The sequence below is a fragment of the Peromyscus eremicus genome, chromosome 16_21 (assembly GCF_949786415.1).
Source record: "Peromyscus eremicus chromosome 16_21, PerEre_H2_v1, whole genome shotgun sequence".
In the NCBI taxonomy this organism is placed as follows: domain Eukaryota; kingdom Metazoa; phylum Chordata; class Mammalia; order Rodentia; family Cricetidae; genus Peromyscus; species Peromyscus eremicus.
The window spans coordinates 10,378,237-10,405,922 of NC_081432.1; the positions used below are offsets into that span (position 1 = coordinate 10,378,237).

The following is a 27,686-nucleotide window of genomic DNA, read 5'->3' on the forward strand; positions in this document are numbered from 1 at the left end:
AGTCTAAAGCATGTGTTATCAGAAGTCTGTTTACTAGGGGAATTGGCCCTGTAAGTGTCAGTGTATTTTCTATAGTGATCTGGTCCTGACTGGGAATTCCAAGGGACAGTTGCTGCTGCTAGGGTCAGACCTAGTAATTTACCATTTATCTGCTCTGCTACTGGCAGAGGCTAAGAACTGTGTGTTATAGCACAGGTTACGATCTAAGGGAGGGAAGCCCTGGGGATCACGGCACAAGGTGACAGTGGTGGGAGGTGGACAGGCGGCAGATGACAAAGCCTCAGGGAATCTGCACCATGGCAGAAGGCAGGCCTAGAGAGTCCTGCGCAGGGAAAGGGGATCAGACACAGCTCTCCGTTTATCTGAGGGAAGACCACGGGCCAGGGAGAGGTTGGTGTTACCACCAGTCCAGAATGTAAGAGAGGTAGGGAGCATTAGACTGAGAAGGCACCAGGCTGGACCCTGCTCACCATGGCCAGGAAGAAAAGCAGTAACTTCAAGGAGAAGCTACTACTTTATCAGCCCCGAACTCCGCCTGCATGTTGGACAGACACACAGAGTTAGAAATCAGGCACTGAGAGCTCACCCCTATGTGTGGCTTCCCACGTGTGCCTCTCTATCTCAACAAGATGACAGGAGAGCAGGATGCTGATATCCCAGAAACAAATGCAATGTGTATGGGCTCACAATCTAGGGGCAGAATCGGATGCTGCATCTGGCTCCTTGCCACACAGCCGCAGGACACCCCAGTATGAAATGCCTGGGGGTTTTGTTTTTAAGAGTTTATTTTAGAGACTGATGTTTATTTTATGTGTATGGGTGTTGTTCCTGCATGTATGTTTATGCACCATGTATGCAGCGCCCGCAGAGGCCAGAAGAAGGCATTGGGTCCCTGGGAACTGGAGTTATAGAAGGTTGTTAGCCACCAAGTGGGTGCTGGGAATCAAACCCAGGTCCTCTGAAAGAGCAGTCCATGTTTTTTACTGCTGGGCCACTGTTCCAGCCCCAAAATGTCTGTTTATTAAGGGAGTCGGTGATCATTTAAATGACTTTTAGTGACAGTTTTAGTATAAAGCGAGTCTGTATTTCCTTTCTGGAAAACAGGTATTTCCTACAGTGATCAGGTAACAGCCATGCTCAGGGCACAGTGAACAAGGGCCCCGCCTCACTCCCCATTGAGCCTTTCTCTGAGCATACCAGCACCATAGAGTCGCCATACCTCCGCCAGCCCAGCAAACAGAAGTCTGGTCAGAGGCCCGTCACACGGTAGACAGAGGAGGAGAGGAAGAAGCCACTGCTCCCCTCACAGGGAAGTCACTGGACACGAAAACTCCCCAGCCTCAGTCCCTCAAGAAGGATGTACCCAGGAGCTGCAGGGTGCAGTGTGCCTCTCTGGATTTCAAGGTTTATCTGGTTCCCTTTCTCACTGAAGCTGGTCTCGGAACTAAGCCTATACTGACAAGTGCCTAAAGATACCAACCCTGACCCTAGTCCCAGCCTCAGGTCTACAGAAATGGAGAACAAGGCCTAGAGTGGGGCTAAGAAGCCCCAGTCTCGCCTGGACCTGTACGGTGATGATGCTGGCCAGCTGCAGCACAGGCAGACATGAGTTCAAAGGCGGCCGGCAAGGGCATTGTCAGGGTACAGGTTGGAGAAGCGGCCCAGGGCCCAGATGGGGAAGATGTTCCTATAACTTGTGTAGCTGATGGCACAGGACTTGTTGAAGACCCCAGAGATGTTCTCCTGGAAGAACACAGAAGAAAGAGCAGTTAAGAAGCTTGTCCCCACATGGTGGTCCTGACTATTGAACTTCCCAGCCCCAGAGCAAGGCTGCTTGGGGAGAGCTGATGAACGAAAGACAGGGAAGCACAGGTCCCCGCTCAGAGACTAGAGCTGAAGAAAACACTCTTCCTTGGAACAGTAGTCTCGAACAGTCCCCGTAACCACAGGGACAGATGGAAACCCATCCGCACGTCTTGTCAGTGAAGAACCACACACAACATGCACTATGGTAAAGCCAAGGTTCTGCAGAAAACCCCAGCTATCCAGCCCTTTCCCCCAACCAGTCCCTTTACAAATAGCAAAATGTGCTTAACACTTCAAGACCCAGCAACACATCTTAGATCTACAACCAGGGCAAGCCTCTGGCTGACAGTGTCCATATCCTAGATCTCCAAAACACCCTGAGTGGAACATGGGCAAAGGAAAGTGTGTGAAAACTAATGGAAATCCATGCTGGAACCACTATCCCATGGGCCTCACACACCTGAGGCCAGTCTCCGTTGGAGAGCTGTTTCTCCAGCAGACATCTGATTCCTCTCTCCTGAGCACTGATGTCGGGATGCCTGAGGGACAAGAAGACAGGCTTGAACAAACACGCATCTCAGGAGAAGGACAAAAACTCCCCAAATACTGTGGCAATGACAGGTAAACCTTAACAACCAGAATACTCGAGACTCCGACTGCAGTCTTTCCAGGAGCCCTGAGAAGCAGAGCGTGGGCAAGCATGGGGATGGTCAGGTGGGGCATACACTTCCTATACACTTGATTCTATCCCTAGAAGACGTGGTTGACAAGGTGACATGGCTGGCACAAGGTGCTGATAAGATTCCCAACGAGGTCTGGTGCCTACTCTGCTCCCTGGAAACCACAGAAGCTATGTGCTCCGATGCACTGGCTGGCAAGAGTGAGACACCAAAAGGCCTAAGGGTTTGACAGAGCAAGGCCAGCAGTGGGGGGCTGACTCGGGACAGACCGATGACTACCCTGCTCTTGGGGTCCCTGTATAAGCTGACTAAGGGGATTTTAGGAAGATCTCCAAATGGTTTCAAGTGTACTGTGGCAACACAGGCTAAGACAACACATACAAATGTGTGTGTGTGTGAGTGTGCGTGTGTGTGTGCAAGTGTGTGTGTGTGTGTGTGCATGTATACCTGTATCTGTGCGAACACATACATGCATATACCTAAACATACACACACACACACACACACACACATATATATATATATATATATATATATGCACCTACATGTGTACACCTGTGTTCTCTAGTGCAATACATGTGGCGCAGTACAAGCTATGGACACAAGAGAACCAAAAGCAGCTACAGTCTTGTGCTCTTGATCCTGAGGCAGCACTTTCTCCCCACCCTGGAAAACAGCTGCCCCACCACTGCCCATATCACTCATCTGTTTGCCTTGGGCCCCAGCTTCTCTTGCTCTGCCAATGGGTACTGACTGCCAATGGACAGACAGACCATGTCTAAGAGGTAAGTCTCTCTACAGGGTACCACTCAGCCAGACTGGCTGCTACTTAGCCTAGGAATAGGGTAGGTGGTTTCTGAAGCTGCCTCTATCCACAGTTACAGAGGAATAACAGCTCAGTCCCGTGGTTCCTTTCACCGCTCCCCACATCTGTACGTACCCGGTCCCACCTCCTCAAAGTTGAGCGACCTAGTATACAGGCCCGAGGATGGGTGCCACTGCCCTTACCTGACAGCCATCAAGCCCAGCAGGGCCCAGCATGTACTGTGGACCTGGGACCTGGCACTCTGCACATAACGCCGTTGTTCACAGGACTCAAAGTCTTCCCCCCAACCTCCATCTGCCATCTGCCGGGACAGAAGGAAGTTGCAGGCCTGAGACACTTCTGCACAAGCAGTCCTGTGGAGAGCAAGACAAGACACTTGAGACATCATGTCCTGGGAGGATCTAAGGCCTCTATATCCTACTCTGACAGGCTGCCTTTGGGTCATGGGAGGGGCCTGCAGAGGTGAGTGGATACAGGTGCACATGTCTCACAGAGCTACTGGGCACAGAGAAAAATACTCTGCAGCTACAGACACATGCAGGCTGACAATGTGGGCACATGGAAACAGACCCAGGATTCCTGGGTTGCATCTTGCTTAGTACAACATCCCTACTCCCCAAACCAACTAGATCTAGAAGCACTGGCTAGGCAGCCAGACAGGGCCTGAAGCAAGCCCTCCTTTCCTGGTCTAGACCCCAGTCCTTTCCCACTCAGGATGAGAAACAGAGATTTCTAAGACTCTGAGGTAATGCCTAGCCAAGGCTTATGAGCCAAGAAAATATGTCCTTAGAATTCCCTTTTTCTTTATCAGTGATCTTACCTCATTGTTTAAAGATATTAAACAAATAAAATCAAATATCAAAGGGAAAAAATACACGGCAGAGCATTAATGACCTGGTTTACTGTCAACTTAACACAGAGTCACCTGAGAAGAGAGATCATCAACTAAAGAACGTGCGAAGGTCTAGCCCACTGTGTAAGAAAGCTGGCTGAGTTTCAGTTCCTGCCCTAACATCCCCCAGTGATGGATTATGACCTAGAAGGACAAGCCTAACGTAAACGCTTTCTTCCCCAAGGTGCTTTTGGTCAGTGTTTCATCACAGCAATAGAAAAACTGGCCAGAACAATTGTCGTGGCAAGGCCCTCACTTGCCATCAGCCTGGAAGCTACACTCACCCATCTCGGTAGGTATGCCCCATGCAAGCGAAAGCTTCCAGGCCAAACCAGGTGCCATAGGTGAAACAAACTCCCCAGGAGCTAGAGGGAGGCAAAAGAGAAGGTCAGCCTCAGTCTGCATTCCAAGTTAGAGGACAGGTACTCTACCCAGGTGCTGGGACAACCTCAAGAAGGGAGGGCAGAACTAGGATGGAGCATGGTGGTGTATCCCTGCATTCCCAGCACTGGGCTAAGACAGGGGATTGCTAATTAAAGGCAGCCTGAGATACACAGCAAGATCCTGTCTCACAAAACCAAAGACAAAGTAAGAGACAGAGAGAAGAGGCCAGAGTGTTGGGAAGGGGAAGCAAAGAGGGGGAAGGGATGTTGGCAGTTGCTAAAAGCAGCGTTCACATACACCCCAGACAGTGCAAATGTGAATACTGCTTAAAGTGGCGCTGTTCACCTGGCTCAGCCACTGCTTCCTCCACGCAAGACACAAAAGAACTGCTGACGCACACAAGAGGGTGGAAAACCACATTTAGGCTGCAGAGCCCTTTCCATATGTAACCCACTGCTCCCTACAACACAAGCTCCCAGCATAAGGGAAGAGCAAGCATCAGCCAAGGAACATGACCAACCAGGAAGTACTTCCTGAGACCCCAGGAAGCAGGCAGCAAGGGCAGACTCCCAATCCCACGTGCACGTTATCACCTCCCACCAACCCCTCCGCAGGTGAGCCCAGGTGCCTACTCACCCCTCCCAGGAGCCGTCAGATCTCTGCTTCTTCCGGCAGAACTCCAGGCCTTGCTTGAGGGTCTCCCTGCAACACGGGTAGTTAACCCAGTGAACACTGCAGACAAAATGCCTTCCCCAGCCTTGCCCCCACAATGGTCTCAGAAAAGTGAGAATGGCCTCCCCTTCAAACAGATCAAAACAAATGCTCAAAGAAGAAAATATATATATAAAGCTATAGGACACAGAAGGGGCAAACAGCCTGTCAAAGTTCAGAGGAAACAGAAAGGAAAACAGACTTTGGAGGTGAAGACCACATTGGAAGTAGCTCTGAAAAACTATCAAAGCCACTGACAATAAAACAACACTAGTGTCACGGGGCTGAACAAATCATATAAAATGAACCAGATTAAAAAACAACATCAACAACAACAGCCTGCATGCCATCTTCCAGTATTATGAAAGCCAGCTAGCAGGGAAGGATTTTCTACTTTTGTCTTAGCCTAATTTTGCCAAAGTATATGGTGTCTTTAACACTAAGGACTATCTTGTTTTGCAGCCAACAACAGTGGCGATAGCCTTGTGGTTTGAGGGGCCTGCCTAACAGCTCTAGGGAGGTAGCCCACTCCTAGCATTGAGACAGTTTACAAAAAACAAATGATAAGACAATACACGTAAAGAACGAGTAAGCTGGGGGAGATGGCTCAGTTAACAGCATTCAGACTGATCTCATTTGCCCCCATGAGACATCAGTCCAATTCCTCTGTCTCACCCTCGGGGACTGTAAGACCAATTAAACCCTTTCTTTTATAAGTTGCCTTGGTCATGATGTTTCAGCCATAGAAAGCAACTAATTTCTTTACTGCTTTCTGTGTGATGTAAGGCTCCCTCTACAGAAGGAAACTCACATGTGATATTCTAAGCCAAAGCAAAGCTCATGGCTAGGGAAATCATAGGCCCAAATGAGGAAGCTATTGCTATTGTTTTATTAAATGGATATGATATGCCTATCAAATTGCCTTCTAAATTTGCGTTTACACCCTTACATTACTGCTGCCCTCAGTCTTCATTATCATGGAAGGAAACTTTAATAATGAGAGGTATACCACCGAGACTCATAGTCATGCTCCTGAGACAAACTAATTGTTGCTATGTCATAACGGCCCAATATTCAACCATAGATGGGGAGAAATGAACAGCTACACCAACCTCTCCAAGACTCAAGAACCATCACAAACAAGGTTGAGAACACTTAGCAGCTATTTAACTGGACACTGATGGCAGAGTTAGACATGAATGCTCAGTTTAGAAGATGTTCAAGAAGATAGGAAAACTAACCCATTCTTGTGTTACAGTTGTACTGTCTTCCCCAGACCAGAGCGCGCGCGCGCACACACACACACACACACACACACACACACACACACACACACACACACCACACTCACACACACTTGATGGATTAGCTCTGCATACCTTGTGGGAAGCCAAGGTCTACTGTCAGAGAATGCTATGGCTGAGCTGTGACCCCCCTGCTCAGTCCTGGCCTCACCTTCCTTACCTGATCTCTGGGGCCCTATGGTCTGGACAGTATTCATGGAAATGCTTCAGAGCCTGCATCACTGCGGAGGTACACTCTACATATGTGTAGTCAATCATGATGTCTCCTAGAAAGGGAAAGAAGGAGGCACCTGAGCTCTACTATGGCCCAGGGTCTATAGTTCAGGCCAGAATGTGGTGAGCAGGAGTGTAGAAGCATGCAGTACTAACATCTGAATGTTATCCCAAGATCAACCTGGGCAATGTGGCTACAGTGAGCAGAGTGGGACTACACACCTATGCTACAAGACACACACAAAACAGCCGGGCTACTACTGCCACCACCACCCAAAAAAACATGTTTGACAGGCCAAAGAATAGGATAATTAGAAGCCATGAAGGAAGGGGAGAGCAGGTGCCAGAACCAGTGAGGAAAGAACCTGACCTGACAGACTAGAACCTCAGTGACAATGCACAGCCATGACCCAGCAGCCCTTGACATAGGTCCTTACAAGTGCTGGGAGTCACTGAGCATATGCAAGGCACATGGCAGCCTCCACACAGCACAAGGCCCTGTGAATAAGCAGGAGAGTGTAAACCCAGCTTACAGTCTCCACGGCCTGAGACAGAACCTCAATCATTCATCAAGATACAGGTGTTCCATACTCTGAGGCTCGCAGAGGGCTCTGCATGGACCTGCCAGCATGCCAGGCCTGGCCTATACACCAAACTGCTAGTCAACCACTCACCGAAGACCTCTGAGGGGTTCAGCAACTCCAGCAAATGCCCCCCACGCTTGGTCTCGTAGGTAGCAAATCCTCCATCAGAATTCCTCATCTCCAACAACTAGAGGGGAATGTAACAAGAGGGGAATGACCTGAGAACCGAGCACACAACTTACAGTATGACCTTCCCAAAGCACCACAAGACTGACAACCAATAGGATGGGAATGAGGGATAAAAAGCCAGTTTTCATGCTGAGCCCTTAGGTACTCAATGCAGCTGCTATGGCACAACATCTGGAGACATATTCCAATGTCAAGAAAATGCACATCTCCATAGTAGAACATACACAAGAAGCAGAGGTGCTAAAAGGACTTTGCACAAAAGTGAACAGACATTTCCAACTTTCCTTCAGATATCCAGCAAAGTCCACCAGCCCTCCCAAATGAGACCTGCAGAAATCTCAGCACAGATGTGGGAAGTTCCTTGAGCTCTAAAGCCAGGAAGAAAAGCCCCAGGGAGCATACAGCCTCCTTGTAACTTCTGGGACTGGCTGGGCACCATCTCTTACAGTACCGAGCCCTATGCACATACCAGGCCAATGTCTAACCCTGGCTCTATCCCAGTTCACAGTCTTAGATTCTGATGCTCCTACACCCTAACCTAAGTCTGCTAAGACAGAACCATAGAAGTGGAAGTAAACACAAAGTAGGATACTCACCACAGCCACAGCATCACAGAGCCGCTCTCGGGGGATGTGATCAGTGATTGAGGGGCACAGCTTCTGCAGGAGTAGCACAGACTTCAAAGCCTCGGCTGTGCAATCAGCAACGATCCAGCCACAGTCCAGTGTGCTGAAGCTGAAACCGCCCTACAGAGACAGCGTGTAAGAGTGCTCCTCCCCTGCACAGTTCCATAGACTTGAGCTGCAGCACAGGGACTATCTAGGACTTCATGCCCATCCTGACTGCCCTCAGATCTCAGCAGTGATCTGGGACCTAAACAGCAGCACAGGTGCCCTATGGACCCCACTATGGAAGGCAGCAGCTGTGCCGAAGTCTCATTTCACAGCCTGCACCTATAAGCAGGCCCTTACAGCAAAGGAGGTTAATGCTGGTTAATAATGAGTCCTTTATACCCTCTGCCTTGATTTCAACACTCCAGCTCACTGTTCAGCTCTGTGCTCAGCATCTCTGTGCGCTAGATAACTGAACTATCCTGAGGCATGGCCACAGAGGCATAGTCTGTCTCAAGGGATGATGAAGCCCCTACCGTGAGGCATCTGCACAGCAAAAAGCCAGAAATCCCGCCTCAGAGGGAAGAGAGCTGAACTTGGGCTTGGGTGGGTTGCCCACACATACCTTGCGCATCTGGCGGTAATACTTCTGATAGTCAGGAAGGTTGTCTGGGACCTGGAGAGCAGCAAGGAGCATATGTGGAAAGCAGAAACATGTTGGCACCTGGGACCCTGTGCTGCCATCTGGGAGCTGGATATACTGCTAGCCTAAGTGAGTGTAGCATGGCACCCATGAGACCATCACCTTATCACTACTAGGAAATAAGATCATCCAGAGAGGGTTAAACAATCCACTCTCATGCCCAGCTTCGTGGGCTCAGGGACTACTCACTACTGCTGAGCTGCAGGACTCAGTTCAATGAGAAAGTAAACAGTTCTGCATGTGCAGTAGGGCCCATTCAGACAGGCTAAAGACCCATCATGCAGTGCAGGGCCTGGATCAGGCCCTGCTGTGGAAGACACTGCTGACTCACTCCCTAACAGCCCTAGACAGACACAGACATGAGCTACACAGAGGATCCTAAGGAAGCTGCATCCTAGTGGGTTCAGAGGACAGGGAGTTAGGGACATGAGGACTCTAAGCAGGAGGAGGTCAGTGGGATCAAGGCTGGAGGCATCCACTGTGTCTGAAGCAGGGCATGCAAGGCCAGCCTAAAAAAAGCAGTACATGATGGGGGCCATAGGTGGATACAGAAGGCAGGAATGAGAGACACTGATCTGGCAGGACAGATGGCTGTACAGTCTCAGAAGGTGGCCACAGGCTAGGGTGAAGAGATTCTACTGGCCCAAGACACCTCAAAGATGACTAGGATGTGAACAGGCTGTGGTGCTCAAGGACACAACTCCTGACTGTGCCCCAGGCTGGCTTTGCCCCTCTGCACACATGTTTCAGCATGAAGAACAGAAATCACTGGCTAGTGATGGGCTACCACAGGCCACAGTCAGAGCACCAACATGGTGCAAGGCAGGGCAGAACCAACCAAGAAAGCCAGCTTGGGGGGGGGGGGGGCGCCAGGACAGATGCGGAGGGGTATAAGCCTCACCTGTGAAAGCCGCAGGAATTCGTGAGCCTTCTGCAGGCAGGGTAAAAATTCAGGTCTGTGGTGTGCACCTGCCTAGAAGACAGTAGGATAGCATAGTTAAACCGGTTCTCCAAGATGTCCTGGCAACATCTTGCTACCCCCCCCCCAAGAAAATGACACACCTTAGAGTTTTCTAGGGTTTCCTGATGTTCTCAGCTTTAAAGACAGACAGAAAGACAGTGAGGCAGAGCTAAACACTGGAATGGACAGAAGAGACCGCCCTGGATAGTTACTAAAGTTCCACCTGTTCTATCAGGCCTTACCTTAGGCAGCCCAACTTGGCCTAGGCCCTGGGTTGTCCAAAGACACCCTCAGGATTTCACTGCTCTCATTCCCACCTGCAGAGAAACACTCTTCCCCTCTAGCTCAAGTAGCAGCTAATGTTCTAAGAGCCTCAAGCGCACCCAGCCCAGGTACCACCCTGCTCACTCTCTCCCTAGGTTTATTTCCCAAAGCCCTACTCCAGTTTAGTGTCCAGGTTCCATATCAACAGGTGATTGGAAACCAGGCAAATGGGAAGCTCCGGGGACAGAAAACATGGAGAGCAGCATCATTTTTCTCAGGGTGAATGTGTGGCTCACACACAGAGGAAGATCAGATGGGGCCTGCACAGAGAAAGAGAGCCACGTACCTCCAACAGTGCTTGGATAGCAAACGAGGTGTCCCAGATCTGTGATCCATTGGTGCCCTGGACACAAAGAACAAGCTGTTATAGCAACCCCATCCACTGACTCTTAGAATCTGAGGGTGTCAGGGAAGTACCCAGTTAATGCCCTATACTAGAGTCCGAGCACTGTGCACTGTAGCAGCGGACAAAGGTCAGAGAGAATCCGAAACCTCGCAGGCAGACGTGGGTAACAGAGAAGGCCCCAGCAGAACAGCACTTTCTCAGGACATAGCCAGGATCATGTGATCCCTTGAAGGCTCCTCAACACCCCATGACAGCAGGGTACCCCAGTCATGGGACAAGCAGAAACAAAGCCCCTCCATTTCCAAGTATGCCTGAGGTGGCAGGGACCCAGCTGATACATCACTGTGGCCCTGACAGAGTAAGGAAGGTCCACTTCAAATCCCACCCAGAACCCTGGTTTTCTGGACAACACTCTTGGGTCTCAGTGCAGGAAATGGATGGTCAAATCCACAGTGGGTTTTGTCCAGGAATCTCTAAATATTTGACAGAAACTCCAGCTCTCAACACTATAGGGTAATCACAGACCCTAAGCTCTCTCATAGCTCCTTGGAGGCCAAAGATCCCAGCAAAACACCTGACCAGAGAGAAGCATTTTCACTGACTACCCTTTGGCCAGAGCCCTAGAAGGATCTAGGCAAAAGATGGCCATACATCATGTGCTATCCCTAGCAAACCACTTCCTCTTTACTCTGAAAAACTACAGATGTGCCCTTCTTTACCACTAGATACCAAAGAAAGGATCAATTTTTAGGCCTGAGCACACCCCTCTGACCTGGAGGCTCCTCCTGTACTTGTGGCTACAGAGGGCACTCTCTAGGGTTATCCTATGAGCTGAGAACACACAGCTCCCAGAGACCTGCCAGAGGAGCCTCCAGACGGCCTCACAGAGAGGCCCATGACAACCCAGAGCCATTTTTCTATCACAGTAACAGGATGAAGGTTCCTGGAAGGTCTGAGCCAAGCCTGGATCTGTCATGGTTTCGTCCACCCTGATGAAAGACTACAAATGGACATGTAAGAACACACAGCAACCAGAGACCAGGAGGTACTCAAAGCCCCACAGACATGAGGGTTAAAGGGGGATTCTGCCTCTCTCCTTTTACCACAAGAACTGTACTGGAGATGGTTTCTCAACCCTGCCCACCCCCCACACTTTTTTAAATTCAGAAACAGGGTCTTGCTGTACCACACTGTCTGGCCCCAAACTCAATCCTTGTGCTTTAACCAACTGAGTGGCGGTACTACAAGCAAGTGCCACCACCATGCCTGACTGTCACTTTTGAATCATAATAAATAAGCAGAGAGGGTTACAAAGAGAGCCAGCAGCCTCAGGTCTCCAGCCCTTACCTGCATTTTCATGCCATCAAGGCCCAGCCTACGGGGGATAAGAAAAGATGATGTCAAGGACCATGTGACAGCTGGAATTCTAGTTGTCCATCAGGAGATACACACAAGCAAGAGCACACGAGTCTCTGCTGGGAGCATCCACAACCCGCCACCGCCCCCACAACCCGCCACCGCCCCCACAACCCGCCGCCCCCACAACCCGCCGTCCCCACAACCTGCCGCCCCCACGCTGACTTCAGTGTTGTGCAGCTGGGTTCACAAGCACAAGGCCTACACCCAGCAGGAACAAGACGGTGGCCTACCCAGGGGGCACTGGCCCGTGCCAGGGTAAGCAGAAGCTTCTACAGCCAGGTCTGCTTTGCTATCCTCATCTCACACCACACCGCCAGAGAGAAGACGGCTTCTATGAGAACATGGCTTCCTGCTATGGTCTCTGTGATAGTCCCCACCTTGGGCACAGTCCAGGGATGACAAGCCTCTTTTCCACCGGCCTTCACAACAATCTAAGACTGTTCCAGGCTTCCTGGCTCTTGGAATCACCCACAGCTACTACTAGGCAAAAAAAAAAAAAAATCTTCCCAAAGACAAACTAATTGGCAGTGCTTCTGATTCTGTAAAATAGTCTCAGAAGTTTGACACCCTGGTACCCCGAATTAGATGAGGTACAGGGGCCCAGCATTATAGCTGCATGCCTATGGTCAGCACTTGGCACCACATCCCAGTCACACTCACCAAACATAATCTGGGATCCTAGAGACGTGCTCCTGGAAGGCAGAGGAGGACGGCCCATCCACTGACCAGCGAACAAGCATGTTGATGGTTTTTGAGATCTGCAGGATACGTGGCCATCAGGACCCATGCAAATTCACTCTGGGGCAGGGTCCCATCTGTTCTAATAGGACCTTCCTAAGTGTTTTCTATACATTCACGTCCCCAGATTCAAACTGAAGGTAATGTCATTCAAGATTCTGGGCCAGCCTAAGGAGTGACTAAGAAGGACCAAGAGTCCACAGAGAGGAAGAAAGAAGTTCAGTTTATCCAGAGAACTCATGGTCAACCCACCACAGTATCGTCACCAATATTACAACCCACATCCTGATTGTTTCCCATCTGTGAGGACAGCTTCCTTGTTGGGTCTCTACTAGCTCTAGCCAGTATGTGCTGACTTTCCAGCCTCAGGCCTGTGCTCCTTAAGGTCCCAAAGCAAAGCACATGCACAGTTGGCCAGGCCCAGGAAGCAAAGCAAAATCAGAAACTAGAGGCCTGGCATTCTCCAGCTGGATGGGAGAGGCCAGAAGTAGAACATGAGGACCCTGCTGTTTTCAATGCACTCCTAGGCACCTATAAACCTTACAGAAGGGGTGTAAGGTGGATTATCTAGGGTGGGATCTGTGAGGGAGTAAGAGGAAAAAACACACCCCACCCAGTTGGCCAGAAAGCTCAGGAAGCGGTCATCCAGGAGGTACTCAGAGTCTTAGACATGAGCCAGGCAGGAGAACAGGAGCCCAGAAAAAGAATATATGTCATGCTTCCAATACACTGACCCAAACGGAGATGTGCCAGGATCTAGGAAATAACCCTGCCTCATTCCTAACTCTACAGAGCCCAGCTCCTAGGGCATCTGACAAGATTTCACTGCCACCAAAGCTGCTCCAGGCACTAGGGGGTCGGGGCACTGACCGGGCCAATGCTGATGCTCTTAGTGAACCGGTCATCGGCGGCAATATGTTCATACAGCATTTTGATGGCCCGCTGCCGCAGGCTGGTACTGTGGAAACGTTCATACAGGTTCAGGATCCCTGCAGGGGAGAAGGCATTAATGGATGCTCAGCAACAGGAGTGACACCTGGCATTCCTGGATAGGCTGTGCCCTAGTCCTTCAGACGGGAGTGGGTCCTGCACAGTCCAGCATCTGGCCTCTCATTTCCCCCTGAGATCCCTCCTCCCACTCACTCTGCTTCATCTGTGCTTCCCCCTTCCCATCTAAGAAGGGCTACTTCACACCTCCCACCGTGACCCTGCCCTGCCCTACCTAGGTGACACTAGGTGAGGGGATATCACCTAACAGTAGCTGGTCCTTGCTGGGGGACCAGAGCAAGGTTATGTCTTTCCAGCTCCCACTCCAGGGCGCAGCACAGAGGCCATTTATTGCGTTGACAGAGTGAGCCAGAATGAATGAGTTAACTGTGTGCTACCCAGGCTCCCCCAACCCTCAGCAGGCACCCACCATACACCACATGCAGCAGCCAGCTGTGTGGCGTGTACAGCTCATCGGGGCACACGTTGTTCCTCTGTGCTGGCCAATCGATGCTGGCATAATCCTCCACATAGAGCTCCTAAAGGGCAGGGGGATACCTGAGTGCCTAGTAGAAGCAACAGGCTTGCCTCCCAGACACGGAAGATGGATGGGCTCTAACCAGGAGTGGTCTCTAGCTGTACATTCTCAGGGTTCTGGGTCACAGCCTTTCTCAGGGGTGGAGACACCCAATGAACCACCACTATAGGGTGTGAGTCCCAGTTACTCCAGCTACACCACAGCTAATCTGAGGCGCTGTCCCAGCCCTAAGAGCCTAAGTCCCACTCTAGTACAAACCCTGTTCCAAAGTCCATCTCAGGGCTCTTTCCCAGGAACAATAACTGCAAGCATAGGTTAAGACTGCAGCTTGTGAACTCTCCAAGCCGCACTGAGACACTGAACAATGGCAGACACCTTTCAGGTCCCCATGAGCAGTTTATCATTTGTTTACAGGAGAGAAGGCAGGGACTCCTCAGGACCCTAGAGTACCGAGATGCATTTAAGCTCCAGAGACTATGTGCCATTTCCTTACAAGGTCCCTAGAGACTGATCATAAGGCTTACCTGGCGGAGGCTCTGAACCAGTGGGTCCTCTAAGGCACTCAGCCGAGTGGCGTAGCAGTAGCTCATGGGCAGATAGACCTGCCGACAGTGACACCAGAGGGTGGAGGGGTGGGCAGGTACCCACTCAGGAAACAACCTAGAGGAGAGCATGTGTCAGCAGGACAGAGGACATAAGCCTACATGTTAACAGCCCTGAGGCCTTGGGCCCTCCCAAGCATGGACACTCATGCTGCTATGAGTGCATCCATCCATGTCTGTGCACGCTTGCATTCTGCATCCTAATGCCATATGACTGTGGAGCTTGTGTTCCACATATGTGGAGTCATGTGTGGAGCCTACAATGTAGGGACATGGACCAGAAGCCTCTCCAGTCCCAGCTTGAGCAACCTACTCTACCCCGGCAAAGCCTTCCTCTGCCTGCATCTCCCCAGGCAAGTATAGCATCTAGCCAGTAGAGCTGCCAATGATGGGCCATGGGATGACAGCACAATTCTAGTATACCTCCATACTTCGAGTAACAGTACACCCACCCTGCCCCACACATGGACCGCTCTCTCCACACCCCTCACTGGTTCAGGCGTTTGCCACATCTTCCACTTATCCCCACTCCACCAGGTGTAGAGCAAAGCCTTTCAGTCCTTGCTTCAGGACTCCGTTGTCCTCTTTCAAGTGGCCCCTCACACCCTATCTTTCTGCATACGAAAGTTACCTACTACAGGAACCCTCAACTCTGTCTTCAGAAGGAAAGCAGGCTCTTCTGAACTCTGGATAGTTCTGGAGAGCTTACCTACCAGGATGTGTAATCTGGGGGTAAATTTATATATGCCTTACATATGGGGCCAATGCCTTTATAAGATATTAAAAAAAAAGATAAAGACACTGACCATCGGTTTCAGTTAGTAAGGAATAGGCATTGATTGATTCTGCTGAGTAAATATTGAAAACAAAAACAAAACAAAACAAAATTTAAAGATGCACATGGAAGTCTTCATTGGTGAAATGATTACCTAGGACTTCCTAAACATTCACCACAAATCAGTTAAGAAAACAAGATACGGGGATGGGAGAGGCTCTTTCCTTTACTCCTAAATACACAAGTTTGTGTAATTGCCAGGTATGCTCTGTTGTCTATCCTCACAAAGCCCAAGCCACACAATGGCTTCTGTAATTACACTACAGGGCCCCACAGCCTGCTACAGAGCTGGGTGGTTTGACAGCTTGCTCTTACCTAACAGAGAGTCCCCTTTCTATATATCTGTAGAGCACATGAAGGGCCTCTAGTGAGAGGCTAACCCACCCCATTAGGTCCCATCCATCCACTAGAAGGCAGTACAACAGGCAGAGGGCAGGCATACCACATCTCAGGAAATAGGGTATTGAGTCCTTCCCAGCTATAAACATTCAGGACGGCCAGCCAGAACTTCCCCCAGGAGGGGATGGCCACTGCACCACCTGGAACAAGAAAAGGAAAAATTAGCTACCGTTACGTGTGAATACTGGCGTGCAGCTATCTCTTGTACCCCTTCTTGTATGAACTGAGGGTCAGACTGCCATGGGTCCTATAACTCCCAGGTGAGATGTCACAGGACACCAGAGCCACTGGGTAGAAACTGCAGCCAGAAACAAGTGTATCCAACCTCAGAAGGGCTGTTTACAGCCCCTATCCCCAAGAGTGAGCACATGAAGGCAGCTCCCTGTGAAGGCAGCTCAGGGAGAGAGGGGCCCAGATATACACAGTGGCATGGGCCTGGAGAGAGGGAAGAGGCCGATGTTTGGCTGCTCTTTCTCCAACCTAGACCAAGCTGCGCACCTGTGATTCCCGTTCAGCAGACAGCCTGGCACAAGTGACTGCAGGCAGTCTAACATGCAGCCCCGCATTCAGAGCCATCCCTGCCCCTACCAAGCAATAGTTAGTCTTTTGTGCAGCACATGGCAACACTGATTTATACACATTTCATGAGTTCTGCCCTAAATCCAAGTGTATCCAAGTTAAAAAGACCGAGAAAGCTACTAATTGAAGTGTGGTGAAGCACATTCCTCCTCTTGGCAGACCTCAGAACAAGACAGCAACAGGGAAACAGAGTTACTTTGAGAGTACATGATAATACCATCAGAGGTTGATGATGACTTACTTAATCACAATAGGGACAAATACTTGAAAGAAGACTGCAGAATTCATAAGGCATAAGGAACACTTCATCTAGCCTGGAAAGTCAGAGAGAAATCCTGAAGGAGTGAAGCTTAAGATATTTGTAAGTGTGAAGAGGAGTTTCCAAGACAGCATGGTGAAGGTGGAAAGTGGGGCGAGAGGATATACTGCATGGGAGCCCCAAGGCAGGAAATGATTTTGACAAAATGAAAGGAGGCCCTTGATCTTGGGGCAAAGAGCAAGATAGGAGTTCATGCCTTTGAGAGGCAGGGTACGGGACCACACGAGAAGCTGCAGAACAGCAATGCAAGATAAGCTTTGTTCTAAGAGTAGTGGGAGACACAGAGCCCGCAGAGGGCTGGAATAGTCTTCAAAGCCCACAGGAGAGAAGTAACTGTGCCCAGGTCCAGAGATGGCAAGTGTGGAAGGATGAGCAGAGCCCTCACTGGAAATGCTCGCCTGTAGCTCAGCTGCCTCCAGAAGGCAGACTTCATGGATGTCCCATACGTACTGTATTAGCATGTTGCCTTTAAACCTTTACCAATTCAAATTACTTTGAGCTAAGAATATAACTTAATTGGTAGAGTGTTTCTCTAGCAGGCACAAAGCCCTGAGTTCAATCCCCCCCAACACTACATAAATCAGGCATGGTAGTGCATGCCTGTAATCCCAGCACTCAGGAGGAGAAAGCAGGAAGACCAGGAGTTCAAGGCCAATCTTGGCTACATAGTGAGTTCAAGGCTAGCCTAGGCTACATTAGACCCTGTCCCCCAATAAACAATGACAATAAAAACAAAACCACAACAACACTCAAGTTGCAGCTGTGCTAAGTGGGCAAAGAACTGGCCACACAAGCCTGGTAGCCTGAGTTTGATCCATGGAACTCAGGCAAAGATGAAAGGAGAGAATCAACTCTACCAAGTTGTCCTCTGACCTCTACATGTGCACTGTGGCATAAACACACACACACAGAAATTAATTAATTAAAAATAATAAAATTAGGGCTGGAGAGTTGGCCAAGAGGTTAAAAGCACATAGTGCAGAGGACCTGAGTTCAGTTATCAGAACCCACATGGTAGCTAGCAAAGGTCCGTATCTGTAACTACAATTCCAGAGGATCTGACACCCTCTTCTAGCCTTCATGGGCACTACATACCATACATGTGGTGTACAGACATACGCACAGGCAAAACACTCATATACATAAAAATAAATAAGTTTCCAGCCTGGCAGTGGTGGCACACACCTTTAATTCAGGAGGCAGAGGAAGGTGGATCTCTGAGTACAAGGCCAGCCTGGTCTACACAGCCAGGACTACACAGAGTCTCAAAAAACAAAACAAAACAAAAAAGTCTTTTAAAATAATTAAAATGAATCACTATTATTAATACTGTTAATTATTGAGCAGCTCAACAGTTTCTATATACTCATGTATTTTTCCCAGTGTTTCAACTACAGGTGCATCTTACTAATTCCCATTTACAAGAGTCATTATGTCAGTACGACACAAACTCCACACACCATAGAGGATTTACCTTTTTTGTGAAGAATGTTTCGCGCACGTACAAGGTCAGGATCATCAGGCCCAATTCCCAAGATTCTGAGAGCCACATAGTTCAGGGCGGTCCCAAATACTGAGGACTTGTCCTCAATATGCCTAATGGAAATATGAGACTGGTTGGAAAAGGGCTTTTGTCATCTGTCACTATTTCTACGAAATAAAACCATCCTGGCAGTGAAGTCTGCCTAGAAAAGATTGCTGTAATACCTCCCATCGACATGACAACACAGGAAGCATGCTGTAGGAACACCCAGGCAAAGTTTAGTCCACCCAACAGGAGACATCCAATCGCTTCAAAACCAGCTGGGCAGGGTCTGCCTACCCCTCTGCTCCCAACCATGAGACGCATTCACAGCATTAGAGGCAAACCCATGGCCAGGCTTCACATAGGTACCAGCTTGCTCTCCTTCTGCCAGACTTTCTCCCAGCCCACCCCAGGTCCATGGTTGCAGTTATCCCACTTCTCAACAGCTGCCTGGAAACCCAAGCAAGAGCTACGTAACAACACATGCAAGCACACACGTGTACAAATGTGCAGTTGGGCACACTCACAGGCCCCAGCCGCCATCGGGGAGCTGCACTGATCGCAGGTACCGTACCATCTCCTCTCTGTATCCAGCTGGCAGAGGGATATGTGACACATGACATGTAATCAGGAGACCTGGGTGGTGAGAAGGATGTCCCACATTAGGAACGGGTGCTCAGCATTGCTAAGCCCAAGCTCTTCTTTTTTTTTTTTTTTTTTTGGTTTTTCAAGACAGGGTTTCTCTGTGTAGCTTTGTGCCTTTCCTGGAACTCGCTTTGGAGACCAGGCTGGCCTTGAACTCACAGAGATCCTCCTGGCTCTGCCTCCCGAGTGCTGGGATTAAAGGCGTGCGCCACCACCACCCGGCTTTTCTTTTTTTTAAGGACAGTTTTTTTTTTGTTGTTTTTTGTTTTGTTTTATTTATTATGTATACAGAAGAGGGTGCCAGATCTCATTACAGATGGTTGTGAGCCACCATGTGGTTGCTGAGAATTGAACTCAGGACCTCTGGAAGAACAGTCGGTGCTCTTAACCTCTGAGCCATCTCTCCAATCCACCAAGCTCTTCTTAAGGACCTTAATCCTGACACATAGCTGTCCTGTGGCTTTCCTTCCCATGCAATCAAGCCCACAAAGGCCATTCTTCCTAGGCCCAATGACTTTGGAAACACCAGGAAGAATACAGTTAACACTGCCAGGCCAAGGCTGCAGAGCCCAAGTGGTTATGTCTGGCACCCATACCATATTCTGGGTCAGAGAAACACTGCAGAGCCTTGAAGAGGCCTCCCACAAGTGCCCTGAAGGCCTAAGAAGAGGCAGTTCAAGATCAGTGGGAATACAGGGGACGATCAGGTCTTGCTTTAACACCTGCTTAGGATTGAAATACTAAAATGGCAACCCTAGACAGGATAATAGTTATTGCTTAGATTTTACTGTTCTTTTTATAAACTCTTTACACGTATGTGCTACTGTATATGGGGAGAGATGACATGAGACAAGAAACCTTCGTTCCAAGCCTGGTTTTTGGGTGTACAGCTCCTATCTTCATCACTCAGAGCAGTTCCATATCATACACCCACGGCAAGGCATAGGAAGGGTATCATATGGCAGCTACTACAGAAGCAAACCTATATTTTCGTAAGAATTCAGGCTACTGAGATAAGAGTTAAAACTCAAGGAGGAAAAGGGTCTTGATGTATGAATATGAGCTTCTTTAGAGAAACATTACCAGGATGCAAAAAGTCTTACACATCCAAACTAGATCAGAGACCAGACCAGTGTGTTCAAATGCAATCCTATTACCACTCACCAACCTGGACCTGTGGTTTCCCTGCCAGAACCCCCTCAGTCACCCTTTGACAGCAAGTTCACAAGAGATATTGTAATGCTCAGACTGCACCCGTAAGGATACCAGCTTCTCACCTATAACCTTGCCTATCTACAGTACCCTGGCACTGGCTGGGCCAAACCTAGAATGCCATCTTGCACTGGGATTCAAGAGCACCCATCCCCCTCTCCTAGAGAACCCTTTGCTTCCATTACTAGAGTATTTACCAGTTTATCCTGAGCTAACATCATTCCCTAATCTTGGCAGCAGGATGACTGGGATACAAGGCCACCTTCCCCCAGAGCTTTTCCAGTATGCTGCTGGGTTCTAGCCTGCTTGACCAGGGTAGGTCAAGCCCCCCACCCCACCCTCCAACAATCCAGAACAGCCTCCTCCTTGAGTTTGGGTGGCATGCTCCTACCTGGTAAGAGGAAGAGTGGACCACCATAATCACCCGCCCAGTGTCCATCCTCAGCTTGCAGCTTGGCATAAAATGTTACTCCATTCAGGGCCCCCTCATGGGCTGTTTGAGCTTTAGGTAAGTCTTTGAAATAATTCTTCTGCAAAGGGAAAGAAAAAATGAGAGTTGAGGTTGCCTGGAACCCTCCTCACTCACAATCCAAGTAAAAATATCGAATCTAATTTACTTTAAATTTTTGAACTGTTTCAATCTGAAATGAGTCTTTGATGACAATATCACCCCAGAAAAGTTAAAAAAAAAAAAAAAAGCAATTCCATGTTGTCATAATTTACTTTCCAGCTACTGATCTACAAATTTCTTCAAAGCTTCAAAACACCTTAACATAGGGCAGGGCACTGATGCCCAACTGATACTGGGGGGGGGGGGGCGTGGAGGGAGTACTTTCTCCCTTTCTCAGACAGGGCCCACACAATAGCATAGTGGATCCCCAGAGAAGGTTTGCTGACAGTCAGGACTCACAGGAAGCCTGTAGCTAACTAGTCTATGACTAGCTGAACTTCATACGTATATGGATACACAGATGCACATTACCAGAACATCAGATCAAAGTACTTATAAACAAAATCACACCCATCCTTGTAATTATCTTACAAATCAAAGATTTTTATCAAAGGAGAGTACTCAAAATAAAAGCAAATTGGTGCAACTTCTTCCACGGGTCTCTTGGATGAAGGGACTGATGCACCAACCAGGGCTGCTGTAATTCATGTCTCTGGAAGGAGGCATGGCCCCCACGGCACCACACTTGTTGTTGTTGTTTTCAGCTTTGGAGATTGAACTTAGGTAAACAGTCAACCACTGAGCTGCTCACCGCTTCTTTTTCTTCGCTTGTTCATTGTTGTGTTGAGATAGGGCCTCACTACGTAGCCATGTCTGGCCTAGGACTTGCTGTGTAAAACCAGGCTGGCCTCCAACTCCGAGACCTACCTGCCTCTGCCTCCTGAGTGCTGGGATTAAAGGCCTGCACCTCCGCACCCAGCTTCTTGACTTTTTTTTTTTTTGGAGACAAGGTCTAACTAAGTTGCCAGGGCATATCTTGAACTTAGATCCTGCCACAGCCTCCTGAGTGGCTGGAATTACAGAGAGATACCCCATGTCCAAGTTCACACCTCTTTTTAAAAAAAAAAAAATTATAAGCTTTATTATTTTTTTTTAAAAATATAAGCTTTATTTATTATATAAAAAATTACAAGCTTGCAAATAAATAAAAACATCACACACCAAAATTAACCAGACACGAAGTCTATTCTAATGAACTTGGCATTTGAAAAGGAAGCTGTGAAGCGTAACCTTAAATTCTATACTTCAGTACCAATGCATTGTGTGCATTAATCCACCACCCCAAACAAAAACCCCATGACAGGATCAGAACTAGAAAAACAGCTGGCTTTACACCTTCTTCCATAACTCACATCCATTATCTGCACTCAGTCCTTCCTCATCCCCGTATACTTAGCTTTTCTTTGTGTTACACCACAAGCCCGTGTACATTTGTTTCCTGGCGAGATGCCCGGTTTTTGAACAAGGCTGTCTACGGTTTCAGGGCTTTGGCTCAGGAAAAGCAGGGCAGAGGCTGGTCTGTGGTCCCTTCCAGGCACGGGGTGAAATGGTACCTGAGGAATCCCATCACTTAACTGTGTCCAGTCCCAAGGAGTGGGCTTCTAGCCCGGTCTGCTCTCGACCAGGGTCGTCCTCCGCTGGGTAATACGTCCACGTCTGCCGACCCAGCTCATTGCGGAGCCGCCAGCGGGTGAGGTCAGTGGCCGGCTCGGTTTTATAGGGTCCCCCTCGACGCCGCAGACACCTGAGCGCACCAAGCGACAGTAAGCAGCGTTCGTTAGGCTCCGCCCAGGTGGGGGTGCCTGCAACCCAGGCGTGCAGGACCACCCGCCATGCCACCCTGCCGCCCGGGACCCTTCCCCGCCACCCCCCTGCCGCGTCCCTCGCAGCAGCACCCGCGGGAGGCTCAGGGTCCGGGACTCACGTGCCCTCAGTCATGACAGCACCGCACTCCCTGCCGCCGGCTCGCTAGCACCTTACCTGACTGACAGCTTAGCGCTCTGCGCAGGCGCCAGCCTCGGCCGACCGGAACAGCTGGGTGGGCCGATGCTAGGGCGGCCAATCAGAGCATCCACGCGAGGAGCACGGCAGTCGCACCGCAACCGCAGTGGTTGGGCGCACGCCGCCCCACACCGCAAGGCTCCCAGGAGGCGGGGCCTGCGGGGGCGGGAAGCGCGTGGGGCGGGGCCTATGGGAGGGGCGTGGCCTTGGGCTTCTTGCTCTGGATGTTCTAGGTGAGATGTCTCCAGGGCTGGTGAAGAACGGCCCCTCCGACATCTGCAGGAAAGAGGCCGCGGAAGCCACGGGTGCTTCCGGAGAAGCACCGAGGACGCTAGACTGGCCTGAGGTGAGAGCCGAAACTAGAGTGGCTCGGTGATCAACAGGAGCCACGCAGGAAGCCAAGGTGCCACGACAGAGGATGAGACCACCGTGGGGCAGGGGTTTGACTCCGGTGAGGAGAGGAGGAAACTACAATGACGCGGTTGGGAAGAGGGCCAGGACGGTGTTCTTCGAAACTAAGCACAGGCTTCTGATAGGGACTCGCTGAAGGGCGTGGTCAAGGCTGGCAAGGCAGCTCTAACTTCCTGACTGCCAACAACGGGTGGAGCTCCACCTACCTAGCCACACAACTAGTCTTAGGATACTGGGGGTTTGGGGTCCCATTAGTTAAAGGGGGAAAGGCCTTGATTATGTTTGAAAGTAGGGAGGGAAGCCTGTGGTGTACAGGCAGAAACTAGTAGTGAGGAACAATGGAGATATGGAGACGACTTGAGAAGCATTGCTGGCATGCAGGGACAACCAGAGAACTACTGAAGACAAGAACCCACAGCGGCGCATTATGTCTGAGCTTCATCTATCCTACAGAGTGCAGACCTTGTTACAACTACCTAAACCAGATAGCCTTATGCACCTAGCCCTCAAAACCTTACCCCGGTGAAACTTGAAGGGCCCGTGAACCACAAGTCAGAGGAGGAAGTTGGAGGCAGAGAACACCCACGCACCTTCCCTCCATGGAATCTTATAGTTTTTAGATGGCTGGTCATGAACACTAACCTCTTCCTAGCCCAGCTTAGAAACTTCTAAAGATACATGATGAGTAGGCATCATGACATATGACAGCCTTGCCACAGGTGGTTTGTTTGAGGGCTGGAGAGATGGTCCAGTGGTTAAGACTACTTGATGCTTTAGAAGAAGACCTGGAATTGATTTCTAGCACCCACCTGGTGGCTCACAGCCATCTATAGCTCCAGTTACAAGGAATCTGATGCCCTCTTCTGACTTCCTTAGGCACCAGGCATGTAGGTGATGCACATGCTTGTATGCCAGCAAAATACTCGTACACATAAGAAAAATTTTTAAAAACTCAAAATGGGCCAGGCAGTGGTGGAACATGCCTTTAATCCCAGCACTTGGGAGGCAGAGCCAGGAGGATCTCTGTGAGTTAGAGGCCAGCCTGGGCTACCAAGTGATTTCCAGGAAAGGCGCAAAGCTACACAGACAAACACTGTCTCAAAAAAACAAAAAAACAAAACAAAACAAAACAAAAACCTCAAAATGGAAAAGTCGATTTGGAGAGCAAGGCTTAAAGGGAAGTAAGAGAGCTAGCTAGCTGCTTCATAATGACTGCCTTTCCTGGACACGTGTCTCAGGTGACCCAGGTGAACAACTAGAGCTTTTGGGAGTTGACCCACCCAAGTACCATGCAAGCACAGTATGCCAATGAGAAGACCTCAAAAAAGTTGCCCAAGGAAGCCTAGCATAGTGGACCCTGCTCGTTCTCCCAGGTTCACTAAATAAGTCACTCTGTTTCCCTGGAGCAGGAGAAGCCAGAACTTTTTCCAGGGAAGTTCTTCTATGTTAAAGCATGAAAAGTAGGAAGAATTCCGGTCTGTACGGCATCTCAGACTTGAAGAATGGCAAAGCTAAGTAGATGACAGCAGTTTCAGCTGCAAAGGAATTTTGATTGATATTTTACTAGACTAGACATCTTATGAATATGCTTTTTTAACATCTAAGAAATAAAAACATAAAGTCATCTGCATATTCACACATAAATTTCTAGAGACAATCATCAGAAAGAAATGTTTGTCTCAACTTATACCACTTTTAGCTTATTCTATAAACTAAGTACATAAGACTCTGAAGTTTGGGGCCTGGACAACTAGGTAGAGAGTGAGCTTCCCTTGACAAGGAAGACAATGTCTATGTTACCTCCTTAGCTGTATGAAGACTGGGAGAGCTTTGGTGGCTGACAAAGATCCTGGAGCCTAAGGATTTCAAGATAGGCCAAGGGAAAGGGCCTTAACTATGTGTAGAAGTAAGAAAAGATCGGAGGAGCCAGTGTCGTGTACGAAAATAGGTAAGGTTTGTTTGGAAATGTCAACTTTTACACTGGGGATATGGTATGACAAATATTAACCATCCAAGTGGAGAGTGCCTTATTTCGTGAACTTGGGAGAACAAGTGTTCTGTAGACTGTCATTCAGAAAAGAGAACAACTCTAGAGAGAGGAATCTGATCAGGTGGCATTTGGAATCAAGAGATGGGACCAACTAGAAACCCACTAGAGAAGCCCTTGGGAAAACCCTGAGGTACCGATCTTTTCTAGTCTGTCAAGGAGGAAAACTGAAGGAATGAGGCAAGGAAGCCAAGTGAAGACCTGATTGTATTGACACTCTGAAGGGATTATAAAATGAAGTTGATGGGAGTTGTTGATGGACTGGGAAAATAATTAGTGACTGAGGAGCTATCTTAGGAGACAGAGAGAAAAATCTAATGACAGGGGAAAGAAATTTCTAGTTAAAAACACCAGGCTGGACGTAGATGTTGACCTCTATTTCCTATCCACATCCTCGTCAAAAGACAAAGACATAAAAACCCACAACAAAAGTGGGAAGGGACAGGCAAGATAGGCAAGGAGCTGGAGGGGAGGGAATGAGGGGTGGTTTAATCCAAACTCAGTATACGCATGTATGAAGTTCTCAATTTTAGAAAAGATTGTAAAGTCAAAGAGAAAAAGTATAAAGGCCAGAGACAGATGGAGGAGTGACTGACTCAGCAAACCATATACATAGGTAAAGCCAACAAGAAAATGACAGTTCTTGCCAATGAAGCCTCGAAGTACAGAAACTGGGAGGCGAGGTGAAAAACTTGGAGGAACATTATTACAGTTTCATTCTCCTGCCCAGGTGGCAGCCTGAACAGCCAAGTAAAGAGCAGATAAGAACTGGGCATGAAACACAGCTAGGTGTCACCAAAAGCAGAGGGATTGGAAGTCTACACTTGTAGGGGAATCCGGTCCTACCTCTCACATTCCAACAGATAGCTTGAGACAGGAGTAAAAATTTCTCTGAGGCAACTGGGCATGGTGGTACTTCCAGAACTTCAGAGGCTGAGGTGGGAGAATTGTAATTTTGACCACCCAGAGCTACATAGCAGGACCACCTGAGAGAGGGAGAAGAGACGGGGGGGGGGGGGGGGGGGAGTGAGGGAGGCAAGGGCTGATGAGATAGTTCAGTCAGTAAAGTGTTTGGATCCCTAGCATGCACGCGGAAGCCAAGCAGAGTGGCACCAGTCTGTAAACCCAGTGCTGGAGAGGCAGAAACAAAACTCCTGAGCTCATTAGATAGCCAGCCTAAAAGAACTGGCTAGTTCTGGGCTCAGTGACAAACACTATCTCAAGAAAAAAAAAAAAGCAATCAAGGAAGACCCCAATGTCTGCCTCTGATCCTCATACACATATGGATGCCCACATGTATCCACATATCCACGTGCACATAACCACCTGAACACATACACACACAAAAAGGAGAAAGAAAAAAGACCTACAAGCCTTGGTAACTGGGATCTAGGAGAAAACCATCAGCAGGCAGACTTTGCTCACTGACTCAGCGCTCCTGTGTCAGCAGGAGCAGGAGAAAACATTGCAAAAACACCTCTGCCCATGTATGCACATGAAGACCAACAACCATCAGTGGCTGCACCTCAGCCACTACCTGACTAAACTCCATGAGGAATGTGAAGAAAAAGCTGCCCAGGTGATTCCACATTTTAAGCTGTTATGTTTAGAATAAATTTGTTTAATAGTAGTACAAATTAGAAAAAAACTAGTAAAGGGCAGAGAGTTGAGAAATTTGAGAATATCATGGATAAAGGTGTAATAAAATACTTTAAATTTTAATTTCATAAATGTATACAGTGGATTTTGATCATAATCACCCCTCACGCTGTTCCCCCAACTTCTCCAAGTCTACCCACCACCCCCCAGAAGTGATCTTAAAAGTGTCAAGAAAGGGCCTGCAAGATGGCTCAGTGGGTAACAGCACTTGATGTGCAAGCTTGGGTAGAGGAAAGAACCAGCTGCAAAAGTTGTCCTCTGACCTCCATGGGCACTTGGTGGCATGCATGCCTCAAACATCATGCACCACACACACACACACACACACACACACACACACACACACACACTAACTTTAAAAGTTTTAAACCTTTTTGTTCAAGAAACAAAACAACAAACAAGAATACAAGGTAATGATTTCCCGTCTAAAATGTTATTCTCACTGAAATATTGAATCAAATATAAGGATAGAAATAAAAACATTTTAGATGTAAAAGCTCAGCAGGCTCCTAGAGCATGTGTTTCATAAAATGAGAAAACGAACTAGGGAAGAGGAGGATATTATTCAAAACCCAGGAAATGTTCAAGCCATTACAGAGAGACAGGGCTCCCAGAGGGCCATCTTCAAGAGAAAGTGGAAGTGGAACTTTACCTTACAAACATGACTGTGCTAGATGGAGTGAGAGTTTTGGGTGAAGTAGTGACAAGAACACAGGAAAACAAGC

The 27,686-nt window shown here is 48.8% G+C and overlaps 1 protein-coding gene across 1 annotated transcript; it reads right to left on the reverse strand.

Annotated features, from left to right (window-relative positions):
* Positions 1 to 1,385: 1,385 nt before the first annotated feature.
* Positions 1,386 to 22,880, reverse strand: Lss (lanosterol synthase). The gene is made up of 22 exons (XM_059282059.1): positions 22,768 to 22,880; positions 22,419 to 22,587; positions 20,724 to 20,862; positions 19,003 to 19,111; positions 18,425 to 18,546; positions 16,096 to 16,192; positions 14,741 to 14,876; positions 14,109 to 14,217; positions 13,562 to 13,680; positions 12,614 to 12,711; positions 11,882 to 11,909; positions 10,475 to 10,531; positions 9,805 to 9,876; positions 8,826 to 8,876; positions 8,186 to 8,335; positions 7,491 to 7,587; positions 6,764 to 6,869; positions 5,225 to 5,290; positions 4,489 to 4,569; positions 3,495 to 3,665; positions 2,267 to 2,345; positions 1,386 to 1,743 (listed from the first exon to the last, which is right to left on the reverse strand). The coding sequence occupies exons 1-22, from the start codon at positions 22,779 to 22,781 to the stop codon at positions 1,612 to 1,614; spliced, it is 2,202 nt and encodes a 733-aa protein (XP_059138042.1). The 5' UTR covers positions 22,782 to 22,880; the 3' UTR covers positions 1,386 to 1,611.
* Between the last annotated feature and the right edge of the window lie 4,806 nt (positions 22,881 to 27,686).

Bases quoted from the DNA above. Each gene is read 5' to 3' on its own strand.
- Lss (XM_059282059.1), bottom strand. The intron at 11,910-12,613 runs GTGAGTGTGACT...TATCCCCCGTAG, and splicing joins AGGATCCCAGATTATGTTTG to GCTGGGCCTTGATGGCATGA. The intron at 6,870-7,490 runs GTGAGTGGTTGA...TTCCCTTTCTAG, and splicing joins GAACCCCTCAGAGGTCTTCG to GAGACATCATGATTGACTAC.